Source organism: Telopea speciosissima, chromosome 7 (assembly GCF_018873765.1).
Source record: "Telopea speciosissima isolate NSW1024214 ecotype Mountain lineage chromosome 7, Tspe_v1, whole genome shotgun sequence".
In the NCBI taxonomy this organism is placed as follows: Eukaryota; Viridiplantae; Streptophyta; class Magnoliopsida; order Proteales; family Proteaceae; genus Telopea; species Telopea speciosissima.
In genome coordinates this window covers 14,944,707-14,959,542 of record NC_057922.1, presented here as the reverse complement: position 1 = coordinate 14,959,542, position 14,836 = coordinate 14,944,707, and the positions used below count along the sequence as shown (strand labels likewise).

The 14,836-nt window shown below is 37.0% G+C and overlaps 2 protein-coding genes and 1 pseudogene across 3 annotated transcripts; 1 reads left to right on the top strand and 2 right to left on the bottom strand.

The window, feature by feature from the left end:
- Positions 1-672: 672 nt before the first annotated feature.
- Positions 673-6,308, bottom strand: LOC122669749 (UPF0301 protein Plut_0637). Of its 2 annotated transcripts, none has more exons than XM_043866595.1 (3): positions 5,934-6,308; positions 2,458-2,573; positions 673-1,501 (listed from the first exon to the last, which is right to left on the bottom strand). In XM_043866595.1, the coding sequence occupies exons 1-3, from the start codon at positions 6,181-6,183 to the stop codon at positions 818-820; spliced, it is 1,050 nt and encodes a 349-aa protein (XP_043722530.1). In that variant the 5' UTR covers positions 6,184-6,308; the 3' UTR covers positions 673-817. The 2 variants fall into 2 exon arrangements, with proteins under 2 accessions (XP_043722530.1, XP_043722531.1); XM_043866596.1 differs by lacking the exon at positions 5,934-6,308 and adding an exon at positions 2,678-2,782 and having other exon boundaries at positions 2,458-2,596.
- Positions 2,068-14,265, top strand: LOC122669750 (lysine histidine transporter-like 5). The gene is made up of 8 exons (XM_043866597.1): positions 2,068-2,073; positions 12,094-12,098; positions 12,234-12,394; positions 12,551-13,334; positions 13,449-13,554; positions 13,676-13,767; positions 13,858-13,926; positions 14,091-14,265. Exons 3-8 carry the CDS (start codon positions 12,342-12,344, stop codon positions 14,187-14,189), a joined length of 1,203 nt encoding a protein of 400 aa, XP_043722532.1. The 5' UTR covers positions 2,068-2,073; positions 12,094-12,098; positions 12,234-12,341; the 3' UTR covers positions 14,190-14,265.
- LOC122668270 lies at positions 8,415-10,008 on the bottom strand (annotated as a pseudogene).
- Positions 14,266-14,836: the final 571 nt, after the last annotated feature.

Here is a 14,836-nt window from a genome sequence, read left to right as displayed (position 1 = left end):
TCAATTAATACTCTCCCTTTAACCATAATCTATAAAGGAGTCCTATGTGACTCGAACATTAAAAATGAACTAGTGTTTAGTGCACACTGTGCATTTGGTAGAACTCGAATGGAACCCAGATCGTGTCCTTGTATAAATATCGTCCAAGGCCCTCGAGGGCCACTCACATGGAATCCGCCTTCAAGGGCCACTCACATGGAATCCACTCTTACTGTAGGTCCAATGTAGGTCCCACAGCGGATTCCAGTGGAACTTTTAGACTGGCTAATAAGGCCAGATATGAAACTTTTAGGGAGACTTTGTCTTCAGACCTTAATTCTGTTCTTTTTAGTAATTAATTTATGGCTTTTGTTTTCATAAAAAATAAATCAGACTGGTATCCATGATGTTATGAACCCTAGCTAACTAACAATGCTTTACATTTCATTGAAACTTTGTGAAAGTTTCATCAAAATTTGGCTCACTGAAACATCAAAATTAAAAGCAAATTATTTCAGTTGGCTACAAGTTAGTCCAGTTTCCTGGCTTTAAAATACTGCTTCAGTCACATAAATATCATTATCCTCTTGATTAGTACTTGAAATTAATTGTTTTAATTTCAACCACAACCCTCTCACCAACATGACCAAATAAGAAAGAAAGAAAAAGAAAGGTGAGAGAGTCATCTTGATTGATCAAGAGGAGTACCAAATACAATTCCATGACCCTTCTGTTGAACTGTCACTTCCTCAAATAAAATTGCATACTATGATGGATGAATAGCGAGAGCAAATTACTTTTTACCGAACATTATGTACATTTGTGTTCAAAGATATCATCATTGACTATCTCGCTTGGGTTTCCGACTCAGCTCCGAGTAGTGACCACCCATTAGCTGCAAAATTTCCTCCCACAAACCTTCAGATGATGAATCGGACGAACCACCAAGAATCAAATTTGCACTACAAGCAGCAACGTACCAATAATCTGATTCAATCTCCTCTCTCAATTGATCAAACTGCCACCCTGCATACCCAACGAAAAATCTGAAGTCCTCTGGATTAAGCATCCCTTTCTTCACAAGCCCTGCAGCTTCATCCAAACTGTTTCTAGCACCAAAACATAGGCCAGGAATCACCTGCTCAACCCCTGGAAGTTGGGAATTCTCTTCATTCCTTAACAAGAACATGCTTGCCTCAAGTGGCCCACCAAAATGCAAAGAACAATTTGCAAAAGTGGTTGCTAGATCCAGATTTGCGGGCTTCATCTGTTTGATTCTCTTGTTAAGTGGACGGTTTATGACAACTCCAAAGGGCCCCTCATATGGGGATCTAGTTCCAGATCTGAGGAGAAGGACCACAGTTCTTTCGAAAGTGCGAACACCATCAAGCTTCTCAGTGGCAACAAGCACACAGCCTGTCTCTGGAACAAGAATTGGGTGGGCCCATTTCAAGCCAAGCGGTTTGGAGGAGTCATGGGAACCTGCGTCTTGGCCAGAAGCTTCAGTATCAACATTTTGCACCTAGAGAAGAATTTCAAGCGTAAATTTCATTTCGCCTTGTAGGTAATAATTTCAGCCATCAACTAATCAGCATGATCCAGTGAAATAGTTGTACATTTCTTACAAAAGGGGCATTCCATTATTTGATCCAGAATATTTCAAATGCCATCAATAGTGCAAACCTGGATTCTATGGCAGGATAAATAGTAACACACTTCCTGGTCCCTACACCACAGGTTTGTGGAATCCCAAGTGTTAGAACCAACAAGACCAGGTAACAAGGTGCTCTTCCCCATCTAAAAAAATTTCTCTCCCTCTTTTCCAGAAATTTTGTACTGAACAACTGAAAACTTCAATAGCAAAATGGAAAGTCCAGCACATGGAATTCTATACACAGTTGATACAGCCAGGGAATGAGTAGGGGCAAACCAAAAGGGCAATCCTAACAATGATGCATGGTCTGGATCTGCCACATCATCTATGATGAGACCAGGAGAAGCCACGTTCTGAAATGGCAGTAAAACTAGGAGACGCAAAAGAAAAATTGGAATCGGTTCCTATAGGATCTCCCCCCTTCAAAATCGGAGGTGAAGGTTTCCTCTCATACGGCTCAAGTAGTTACACCAAATAAAGATAAAGAAAAGGGTTCTCGCTTTCAAATTTTGTTTACCCTAGAAAAGAAGACGAAGGAGATAGGTGTTCGGCAGCAAGCAATAGCTGCCGCAGTCGCAGTAGCAAGACAAGAATGAGAAGGAAAACCTCTTTTGGCAACATGGACAACTTATAACGATGTTTGTCCCACATATCACCAGGAAGATCGGGATCTTACCAGCAGATTGCATGTCTCGTCATGAAACTCTAATAAGTAACCACCAAAGATAAGAACTTCCCCACAACTTATCATTTTTGAGCCTAGTGTTGTTCTAAGAAGGAAGAAAGTAATTTCAATTTGACTCGGGCAAAAAGCTATAGTTTACCTGCTCTTGTGCAACAAGATTTGCTCTGAATGTTCTCCAATCCGAAATTACTTTGTCAGAAGCATGATTCTTCCCTTTGGAACCATCTTTCTCTGGAATGGATTGATCACCATTTCCTGTTATAAAAATCACCCCCAGCATATACAAATAGTGTATGTTATGGACCTTACCATATAGATCACACACACACATATGAATGTTCACATTAAAACTAAAACAGGGGCAGCAAATAGGAGTAAGGAAAAAAGGAGTACCATTCATAACATGGGAAAATAACTTAAGCCTGTTCAGATTGTTATATTTGCAGGAAACAAAAAAGAAAATTGGCTTGCCACGAGATTTTTACAAAATTAATGATCTGAAGGAGAATAAATTTTTTAACATATAAAGCAATAATGAGGATGAAGAAGAACCCAGTAAAAAGCATGCAAGCAAGAATGAGCCATAAATCAGGTGGTACTACCAAAATTACGCCTTTCTCTTCCTGAATGACTCTTTAAAGACAGAATCTCAGCTTTAAAGATCCAATTTAACCAGTAATTGTAGAAAGACAGCTAGAATGGGATCAATGGGCTATCCAGTGGGGTCAGAAGATAGCAAAAGCTGGAGGCCCAAGTATTTCAGAGAAGAGAAGGTGCTAGAAAGAAGAATTTGAAAAGGGGTAAAATATAAGAGAATAAACCCATATGCAATCCAAAAGAAGCCCAAAAAACAGGTCCATTATTTCCAATTCCACCTCCTCCCCACCTTCCAGGTACATTCCATGAATACTGATTTGGCTTTTTTTGTTGCAAGGTTGACTGGCTTATTAGCTGATGATGATCCCAAATCAAAGAAAAATGCAATCCATTTTCTTCCATCATTTTCTCATTTGTGATGGGAATCAAAACCATCAGGACTTACTATAGCCAAAACATGGGAAACCAGGTTCCAAAACAAGAGTAGTGTGTAAATTATGTGGACAAAAAAGATGCTGCCAACTGTAGGGCACTGCCTCCTAGGAGAACCATAAATAGCACTTTAATTTGGAATTTCTATTTCTCCCACAGTTACAGGTACTTTGGTAATTTCAGCTGTTATTTTTTTCATGGCAGTTAATGTCATTTCTCACTTAGTTTCATTTAATCCATATTCAAGTGATTAGGGTTATTACATCCATTAAACATTTTTAAAGCATTAACTACAAATGTACTTAGAGTAGGAAATAGTTAATTCAGAATTCTACTGTCTTCACCAATGCCTGCGTTTAAATAGCTAATTCAGAATCACTGGCCCTTTATCTTTTATCGAAAACCATGCTTGTAAGGTTAGTTACTAGAGGTTGTCCTGCCCATATGTTTCTGCAAGGAAGATCTCTATAGGGCTTGGAGAGATTGTACGGTAATTCTTCTTCCTTTCTTAATTCTCAAATTTCTATATTCTTCTTCTATTATCTTAGAAATCAAGTTCAGAGATAAGCATATATGTTTCTTTTAGTATATGGATAAGCATATATGTTTCTTCCAGTATATGATTAAGCATAGAGTGAAAATATAAGCATGTGCAATTTTCTTTATAATTTTTGAGTCATCTGTCACTTTCCTCAATTAATTAAAGCAGGGAATAGATGTATAGTTGTGGGATTATAAGTTGAAACTGAATCTATGTCTCTTAATATATGTTTACATCACTATAAAAACATATTTAAACATGAATAAGTTGAATCTATCTCTAAACCACTGTATGTGTGGATTTTGTACAATGTGTTGCTTCTCAACACATGTACCAAACAATCTTATCGTCCAATAGTTCTTCTAAGCATGCAGACTTGAACGTGAAAGCCCTGGTAAAACAATATAGGGATTTCATCAAACACAGAAAACAAGCTGTGTTCTGTAAACAATAAAATAACTGCACTGATTCAGGAAATGAGACAGTCCTACCTGATACTTGCTGTTACAGAGCTTCAGAAGACGATAATGCATATGCCAGCATACTTTCCTACCAATAGTGCATTGGGCAAATGATGCAAGAATGAGGAGAAAACATGAAAGAGTTGGACAAAATTTTGTCGAGCTAAAAGGTGGAGCTTTGCTACAGCAGCTTCCTGATTTAAAAGGTTTTTACCTGACAATAGAAATTGACCGTGGTACTTGCGTCCTTTTCCTTGCACTGTCAACTAGGAATGGGCAAGAAGTGGGTAAATGACAAAAATTTTCTTGATGATATAGAGATTCCAAGGATGGATTTTTTCGATTGAGTTCTTTATAATATAGCTTTTTTAGATATTTTCCCCGTTTGTAATTCATAAAATACAGGTTTCACTAGGTACGCTGATCACAAATCCATTAAGTAGTTTGAAGGTACTTTAAACACATAAAAGCAAAATCCAACACTGACACTACGTATAGTTATAAAAAAAAAAACACACTATGTAAAAGATAGTGCAACGACTGAAATGTCAACATGCAAACATGGTTACCTCCTTGTTCATATGAATCCACTTAAAAATTAAAAGTTTTGGAGTGCCATTTAATTCATTAGCACTTTTCCATCATGTCATCTTTGACCAATCTCTATTTTTCCCTTCTTATCTTTTTATATTTGAAAAAAAAAAAAAAGAACAATTAATTTAATTTCACCCAAAAGACAAGAACATGTCCTAGAGTGGGGAAGGAGGGTCACATATATCATAACAAGTAATACATTCATCAAAAAGCAGAAAACTTGGGGAGGAAAATTGACTAATAGATAGGAAGAGGCACCAGCGTTTCAAGTTTTAAACTTGATATTTGACTAGCATACCAGTTGTCACTTGTCCTAAAAGGCTTAAGAGTCCATTGAATTTTAACTGTCTCCAAAATCCCTTACACCAGCTCCAACTGAATAAAAATCTTAATTGAAATTAACAGGCAAGTTGAAATTTTAAACAACTAGGTAAGTTGAAATTTTAAACTACTAGAAACCCATAGAAATTGTTTAAGGCTTTCACATGTTTGCAATCAGCTTTTAGAGTAGAATGCAAGTACCAGAAGCAAAAAATTTCTTAAGTACTGTACTGAAGTACAACATCGATTGAAAAGCTAATGCCCAGAACATTGGTCTCTACAGTTAAGAGTTCAATTGTGTGAATACATATGGGGCAAGTACCAAGTGCGTAAGATAATGAAAATCATCTCTTCAAATTGGAACCAAATCAAGTGTAAAGCTATAACCATAGAAAGAAAAACCGATACAAACAACGTTGGGATCACAGGTATCATTCAAAAAGTGGAAAAATATATTTTCGCTACTTGAAAGTTTTGATGGCAACGGAAAAATCCATGAAGTCAAACATAATCACTGGAGAAGGGTTTAGCCTTAGTCTTCAGAAATATAAATTCAACAAATCCTTACAAACCGACACCACTGAACGCCCCCAGATGGTGAAATTAGTGAAAACATAAGAAAAAGATGAAACTTTTACATGCAAAAAACTAAACTAAACTAACTCTTACCAGAGGAAGATGGGTTCTGACGATTCTTCTTTGCCATGGCTCTAACGATCAAAGATCGACATGGAGAAGCCTTAAATTTCGAAATCCTAATCTCCAACAACCTCCCATCTTCGACCTTGAAAGATGCAATCTTTCCCAAATTGCAGGAAAAGGGTCTTTCGGCCCATGAATTTCTCTGTGAAAAAGAACAAAATTTAGCACAGAAAGGGCCTCCGTTGCTGTTTTTCGCTTGAAGGGACCAAAGATCCATGGCCCCCCTTCGAAAGATTGCTCAAATTTTCTTTGACTCTGAGGATGAATTTTTTTTCTTTTTCTTTTCCTTTTCCTTCTATCTTAATTTTTTTCTCCAGCTTCAGAGATGAGTAGATGACGAAGTGTATAGGAACTAAGAACTAAGAGGAGATGATCAAAATGAAGAGATCAATGCACAGAGAGAGAGAGAAGAATATGCTATTATGCTCAGCTTAAAAGAACCATCGAGTGCATCAGCAGAAAAGAAGAGAAACCGTTAACACACATTTAGCAAGGGATGTGATGGTGATGGTGATGGTGATGGCCATGGCCATGATGGAGAATCATGGGCATGAAAAAGAATCGGTTCTAAGGAAAACCCCCGGGTCCGAGTTAAAAATTGATCAATGTTGAGCCAAGGATTTAGGATTCAGTATCGGTCTAAGCCGATACCGGTATGATATCTGATCCGAATCAGTCCGGATTGAATGGATCCACATCAACCCCTGTTTTCTTCAAAGTTTGAATTATTTTACATTTTTACCTTTGGTCCGTAATGATACATTGATAAAGAATCGGCCAGAAATCATAGTATTGGTCTGTACCGATACCGATATGAATCGACAAATCCGGCTAAACCGATGCCAATGTCTCAAACCATGATATTGACAGTGCATACTGTGGCATTAATGGGCTCTCTCGCTTTGGATATGGATAGCACAAATACAAATTAAGATCGGCTCCAAACTCATCTCTCCAACTACAGACAGGATCAGCATCAGGTAGTAATGACCCACATAAACCAATTAAGGGAAATTGGGACAGGCCCTGGTCTAAGTTGCGGTGTAGCCGGGCAAAGTTGGCCCAAGCCCAACCTGAGTCCAAAACTAGGAAGTGGTTACTGGTTTGGTTGGGCTTAACAAGCAACCTTTGGCTTTGAGACTATTGGAAATAAAATAGAAGGTCCAGTTTCCCTCGGCCTTGATAATGATCATTATGAGGGTAGAGAGAGTTTCAATTTCGTCTAGTAAGAAGCAAAGTAATAACAATTCTAGATGGATGTACTTATGTACTTCTCCTTTATCCATGGGGGAAGAAAACTTTCTCTAAAAATAAAAGTAGTAGCACAACACATGTTGTGGACAAGCTTATTTGATTTATATTTAGGAAAAAAGATCTCGGTCCGGGAGTGTAGCCTACACCAACACTCCCATGAGTCTATCTCTCTCTTCCTCATATGAAAAGACACTTTTGCCCCCTTATTTTGAGGAGGAGAGAGATAGACACATGGCAGACAGAAAACTGCTTCCCATTTATTTATTATGTGACAGTTCACCTAGCACCCAAATTTAGTAATTTAGGTAAGCACTACCATCCTCCATCTTCCTATAAAATTTCATCACCCAAAAAGATTTAAGCTAAGAGAAAAATAAGATTAAAGAAAATGGTTAACAAAGATAAGAACTCAAAAAATTGAATATTTCGAATTCAAAAGGATAATATGATACAAGTGGTCCATTTGATTGACTTTGCCCACCAAATTAATTGACCTTCAAGGCATTCTTTAATCTTCTTACAATTCTCTTTTTTATTTTTTGCCTTGTGTGAGAACGATGAATATTCATCTTGTCATCTTGAGGAGAATCTATCATCTTCTTCAGAAAGATAAAATAAAGAGAGTTGTTATTGAGATTAGAGTTTATGACTCACAAATAAAAATATAAATAATTCCAAAAATGGGTTCAATTGGAGACCGGTCAAATCAAAGGTCAAGGTATGAGTCAGATTGCAGATTAAGGAAGTTGTTAGGCACTTCAATCCACTCGATCGGTTATATTACTTTTCCTATTTACTTGGTCAAAATTAAATAAATTAAACACAATTTAGCTATTGACATTTTAAGGAGAAGAGTGTGCGATCCTTAGGTAGTGCAGTATTTGAGAAGTGCCATTTTACATTTGATGGGTACAGATTACATCTAGTGTAGGTGTTACACAACCGGTTAGCGTTCTCTTGCTCATTAAATTAATCACGACGACATAACTAAAAGCATAATTAAAATGAAGTCACAACAAAAAGATGGAAATTTATTGCACTCTATTATTCACAAGTACATGACAGACAAGCTAGTCCAAAAAAAAAAAAAAAAAAAAAAAAAGAAAAGAATTTAGAAGTAGATTAGGCCAAGATTAAGAGAACTAATTAATGAAAAAATAATGTATCTAAAGGATCCCCAACAGGTATAAGAGCTTAAACAGATTCTGTAGACTCTGTTTCTTTAGACATTTCTTCCAATGACTTCCCCTTAGATTCTGGCACCAAGAAAGTGAACCCAAATCCTAGTACACTTACCACTGCAAGCACAAGTAGGGAATTCCTCACACCAATCCCAGGAGGGTAACCAGCATCAGTCTTTGACTTATCTTGATTTTGTGCAGCATACAAGAACCCAAAAGCTCCCACAATTGCACCAGCTTTCCCTGAAGCTGATGAGAGACCATGACATGTTGATCTAAGTCTTGCTGGAAAAATCTCAGCTGGAACAACAAATGTAGTACTATTTGGTCCGAAATTCGCGAAAAAGAAGGTAAGAGCATATAATATAACAAACCCAACTTGATGTCCTTTCAAAGTCCAATAATGATAAGGAATTGCAATTGCAAACATGAATACTGTCATGAAAAAGAAACCCATCAATTGAATGTAAAATCTTCCGATTTTATCGATAAAAAAGACGGTAAACCAATAACCAGGCACAGTACCACAAAGTGCAATTAGGGTTTGTGCTCTTGCAATCTTAAAAAGCTCTTGAATACCATTCATAGTTATTGCAGGAGGAATCCAACCAACTGAACTAAAAATGTCTTTTTGAAACAAATTTTGACTATAATAAGCAATATCCAATAAGAACCATGTAGTTGTAGTTCCTAACAAATGCAATCCATGCCTTTTTAAGAATTCCTTTGAGAACAACCCAAAATTGTTACTTTCTTTCTCCATCATAATTGTCTCTGCTTTCTCAACTTCTATCTCATTTTGATAAACTTCAACTTCAACTTCAAGTACCTTTGACATATCTTTAGCAACCTTTGCAGCATCTTTGGGCAACTAGGGCAGTATACCTAGATGTCTCAGGCATCTTCACTCGAGAATAAAATGTTAAAGCAGCAGGAACAGCTCCAAACATAATCAGCTTGAGGAACAGTAGAAGCAATTGGATCTTTAGAATAAGGTGGTGAAGGATAATAATGATTAAAAATAGATGAAACAAGAAGAGCCATTGTTCCACCAGCTATATATAATACCAAAACCTTGCATTGCAAACACAGCAGCAATAAAAGCTCCACGAGTTTTCTTATTTGAATACTCAGACATTATAGTTGCAGAAAGTGGATAATCACCACCAATACCAACTCCAAGCCAAAATCTAAAGAAACATAAAGTTGCCATCACAGTTGAAGGTTTACTACCAAAAGAAAGACCAGAAGCAATTGAACATAAAATCATGAGTAAAAGTGTTACACCATAAACACTTTTTCGACCTAATTTGTCACCAAGCCAACCAAAGAAAAGTTGTCCAGCTAAAGTACCACATAAAGCAACACCATTAACTGCTGCTGAAACATTTGGAGGAAGTGTTCCTGGTTTTGAAGAACCTTCTACATGATAGTAAATACGACCAAGAAGTTTTGTAACTAAAGAAATGCAGGAAGAGATCATAAGCATCTGTGAAGAAACCCATTCCTGCAACAACTATTTCTGTGATTTGATACCATTGTGTTTTAGCTGTATCTAAAGCACTTAAAACATGTAGGTCTTCTTTGGCCATGCTCCAGATCTTCCTTCCTTCCTTCCTTCCTTCCTTCCAGTATACCATGAACAGAAAATTGAAAGTTTTGTAATTAAGAATTGAAATCACAAAAAAAAACAAAAAACAAAAAATCAAACACAAACCAGGAAAGAAATGGACTGTGATCTTCAAAGTGGTGGTGAGTGGTGACTGGTGAGTGACAGTGAGTATCAATGGGAGTCAAATGAAGAAAAAGTCAGAATATGTATATATAAAAATGGAAATTCATGGAATATTCAGTCTTTATACCATCACCGAAGTAGTAGATTGAAATAGACATATAAGGAAAGTCAGAGAGTATTAAGTGGAAGGAGGTTTAAGGTTTGACTGATAATTAAAAGAAACGTGCATGAGGAGGAGAGATGCATGGAAATTGTATACTGGTTTTAAGGAAGGAGAAAGTCTCTCTCTATCCGTACGTGGAAAGTGAATTACTCTCCACATTGCTGTCCTCAAGGTGTGACATGTGCCCCCCTTAGAAAGCGAGCTGTCCCCCTACTTTTCAGAGATAGGATCATGTTCTTATACAAGTACCATCCAAGATCCTCCCAGGCTATTCACGTTTATTCCGATCTAGATCCTCTACTGCCGAACTGTCCGATAGGACCGTGTTGCCCAAATACGGTGGGATGCATAATGACTGCCTTACCCTTACTCGGGCAAAGCGCTCAGGCACGCTTGGGCTATAAACTGACGAGCTATATTAATCATGAAAAGAAAAAAATGTTCTTGGTTTTGCAATGGTTTTTCTCCAATGATTCCTTACCTTAGGAGACTTGTTTGTTGCAAGGTTGGGTTTGGGACTTTGATCAATATCTGAAATGATCCTTGGCTTCCAAAGTGGAGTGAGATCTATCTCTAACAGACCGAGGGACTCTCTACCTGTCTTACTCCTTTTTCTGAGTTTGGACTAGGAGATCTTCGAATCTCCCTCTCATCAATTATGTTTTCCCAACTCACATTGTTAGTATTATTTCTCAGATGCCTCTTGCGATTATTGAACATATTTAATTCCTATTTTGCCCTTATGCAAAAAATGGTCTGTTGACGACTAAAATTGCAGCTCGATATCTGAGCAAAAGAATGGTGAGTGAATTGTCCTTTATGGGTGGAGAAAAATTTTGTCCTTAAACAATCTTATAATAGGGTCTTCAATCTTCATAGCACACAACTTAGCACGTAGAGCCTGAATTGATAGAATTCGCTTATGCGTTTCGTACAGTGTTGGTGATTTTCTTTTCGCTTAGTATAGGGTTTATCTTTTCATATATAAAAAAAGAATATATGAATTTTATTGACCAAAAAAAAAAAAAAAAAATGACAACTAAAAATTAATGATGACCAAATAAACAAAGTCCGAACATAGTTTTAATGTCATCACTAAACAAGTTTATAAAATATAACTAGAGGTTCATCAGCTGAAACCTCTTTTGGATAAAAATACCATTCAAATACATACACTTGTAAAACTTGAACAAAAATCATTAAATATATCTTTCGAACGGGTACTAGCTAACCTGTTAATCTGCCGGTATTTTAGAACTGGTACCATTCAGAATCCCATCCCAGAACTGCCCCGTCCTATGCCATGGGATTCTTTCCTTGGCTGCCAGCCTTGTAACAGCAAAATTTCGTCATATTCATAGAAGTTGCTTTTACTAATAGTAATTAATTATTACTATTAGAGATTATAAAAATAAAAATGGAAAATGGAAAATAATATCTTCAACTCGTGATAACCGTTATCGGTGCCGTGAATAGTGAACTGAAAATCGACGATTCTCTCTCACTCTCTCAGTGATGTGTCACTGAATATTAAGGTTATCATAATTTTTCCTTAATTTTCTGTAGGAACCAGTTTGACTGTTACTCTGTGAGTAACTAAAATACTCTTTTCACTCTGACTTCAAAGGGCGGAGAATTAGGATCCAGTTTGAATGTTTTGGTGTAACTACTAAACTACTCTCTTTCACTTCCACTCTCACTTCGCTTCAATGCACTCCACAGCGAGAAGAGAATTAGAGAGAGACATGACTATGGCAAACATGAGCATCTCATCAGAGAACCAAGCAGCAGCAGCTACTGTGAGTATTCTCCCGTTTGATTTCCAGTGTTTTAATATCTTCACAAATACAAATAGTTGTTGTGATTTCAATTAATTAATTGGAATGTGGCTTACTGAGTTGCTCTCTCTCTCTCTCTCTTCTATTATAACACAGCAAGCTTCAAATAGAAGCAAGCGAGAGAGGAACTTGGAGAATTGGCTGCCAGTAACAGCATCTAGGAAAGCAAAATGGTGGTACTCCACGTTCCACAATGTAACAGCTATGGTGGGTGCAGGTGTACTTGGATTGCCTTTCGCAATGTCCCAACTTGGATGGTATGTATCTTTGTTTATACTACTACTCCTTATCACCCAACTGAATTGTTGTTTTTATTAAAATCTCTTTCACCCTCTTCTTCTTCTTCTTCTTCTTGTTGTCAACAATTTTGAGAGCTAGCTAGCTATCTAGGTTCATCTCATGATGTCTTACAGGACTCCTGGAATTGCTATCTTGGGACTTTCATGGCTCGTCACTTTATACACATTATATCAACTGGTTCAATTGCACGAATGTGTGCCGGGACAACGTTTCGATCGTTACTATGAGCTAGGGGATTATGCTTTTGGGAAAAAGAGGGGGTATTGGATTGTAATGCCTCAACAATTACTTGTTCAAGTAGCTTCAGACATTGTGTACATGGTCACCGGTGGAAACTCGCTACAAAAGTTCTTTCAGCTCATTGCCCCAACTGTGGCCTCAATTAGAAAGACCTATTTCATAACAATGTTTGGCACCCTGCAATTGCTGCTTTCTCAGACTCCCAATTTTAATTCACTTGCTGGAATGTCATCCCTTGCAGCTATAATGTCCATTAGTTACTCTTCTATATCTTTCATTGCATCTGCAATTAAAGGTTCACAACCTAATAGAAATGTAGAGTATGGAGTTCGTGCGTCCACCTTGCCAGGAACCATATTCGAAGTATTCAATGGCATGGGGGCAATAGCTTTTTCCTTTGCAGGTCATAGTGTTCTTCTAGAGATCCAGGCCACCATCCCTTCCACTCCTGAGAGACCATCAAGTAAACCTATGTGGAAAGGAGTATATGTAGCATATATGATTGTCGCATTTTGTTACTTCACAGTTGCTATCACTGGCTACTGGGCTTTTGGTATTGGTGTAGATGATGATATCCTTGTGACACTCAGCAACCCCAAATGGCTTATTGCAGCTGCTAATCTCATGGTGTTTTTACATGTTGTTGGAAGCTATCAGGTGCATGGCATATATATATATATAGACACTATTTTAAACTCTAAATCAGAATGAATTTCAGATGATGAAATCTGAATTCTGAATTGAATGTTCTTGGGTTAACTGTTTTTCCAGGTTTTTGCAATGCCAGTGTTCGACCTGATTGAATCCTACTTGGTAAACAATTTAAATTGCAATCCAGGGTTCACTCTCCGCCTAATTGGACGCAGTGTTTATGTTAGTAAGTATACTTCTCTCATCATGAATTATATCTGCTTAATTTGTAAGTAAGTAATTTAATAAATGGTTTACAAGGGCATAGGTAAAATAAGCCAGCCTTATAACATATATAGCCTTTTCAGTTTTAACAGGTTTTGTTGGGATTTGCATCCCTTTCTTTGGAGGGTTATTAGGGTTCTTTGGGGGACTTGTGTTCGCATCCATGTCATTTGTTGTGAGTGATCATATCATTGCCACATTTAATATTTTTAAAATGTTACTTACCATGTATTATAGTTTCTTGATCCATGGGTTCTTGATGCAGTTCCCTAGTCTAATATGGCTTATCTTGAAAAAGCCAAAAATATGGAGCTTCCACTGGATAGCAAGTTGGGTATGTAGAATACATAACTTATATTCATTAACCTTAAAACTTCATTGTCATATATCAACCCCTATATCTGCCCGATGAATAATCCATGCAAAAGAATCAGATATGTTATGTGGTCATGATCGCTACTTGAGCTATCAGCTAATCATTTCATCTTTTGCTTTCAGTTCGCGATAATATTCGGAAGTTTGGTAATGGTTCTTGCGCCGATTGGAGGAATGCGACAAATTATTATTACTGCTAAAGATTACACGTTTTTCTCTTAGGTTGTAATTACAGAAAAATGGTTTTATATGTTGCAAATTTTTTGTTAAATATCAATTTATCTCTGGATTTTGGTTAAGATACTGATCAAAAGACCATGAAATGATGTTACTCTGACAATCAAAAATTTTGTCGATTGTATCAGTTAGATTAAAGTCAATGAGTCTAGAGGTGTCACTAATTTAATTTAGATATCGAAATGTTAGGTACTTATTTTTCAATGCAAAGCTAGTCTTGTACCTTTGATTCTATCAAAATTCTAGAAATAAAAAGGGCTTGGAAGCATTTTTTATTTTGTCCAAATGTATCAAGATGGGTTTTCAATTTTTTTTTTTTCTTTTTTCAGATCATTGTTTGAATAATCTTTCTAACTTGAAGATCAAGTGTTTGTTTATCCTTTTATTTCATTTTTCTTGACGATATGGAGAAACACCTATGGCGGTGTAGTTCTACACAACAATACATTAGATTTTGGTCTTTACAATCCATTTGGGCCCCCCATATGAAATGACCAACCCCCCCCCCCCCCTCGTTTTTGCTGGGCTGGATCCTCCAGCTCTCTCCACGGCAAAAGGAGAGCCAGGTCCGAATAGTCATAGTGCATTAGCTAACTATTAGAATACTGTCACTTTGCGAATGTTTGATATAT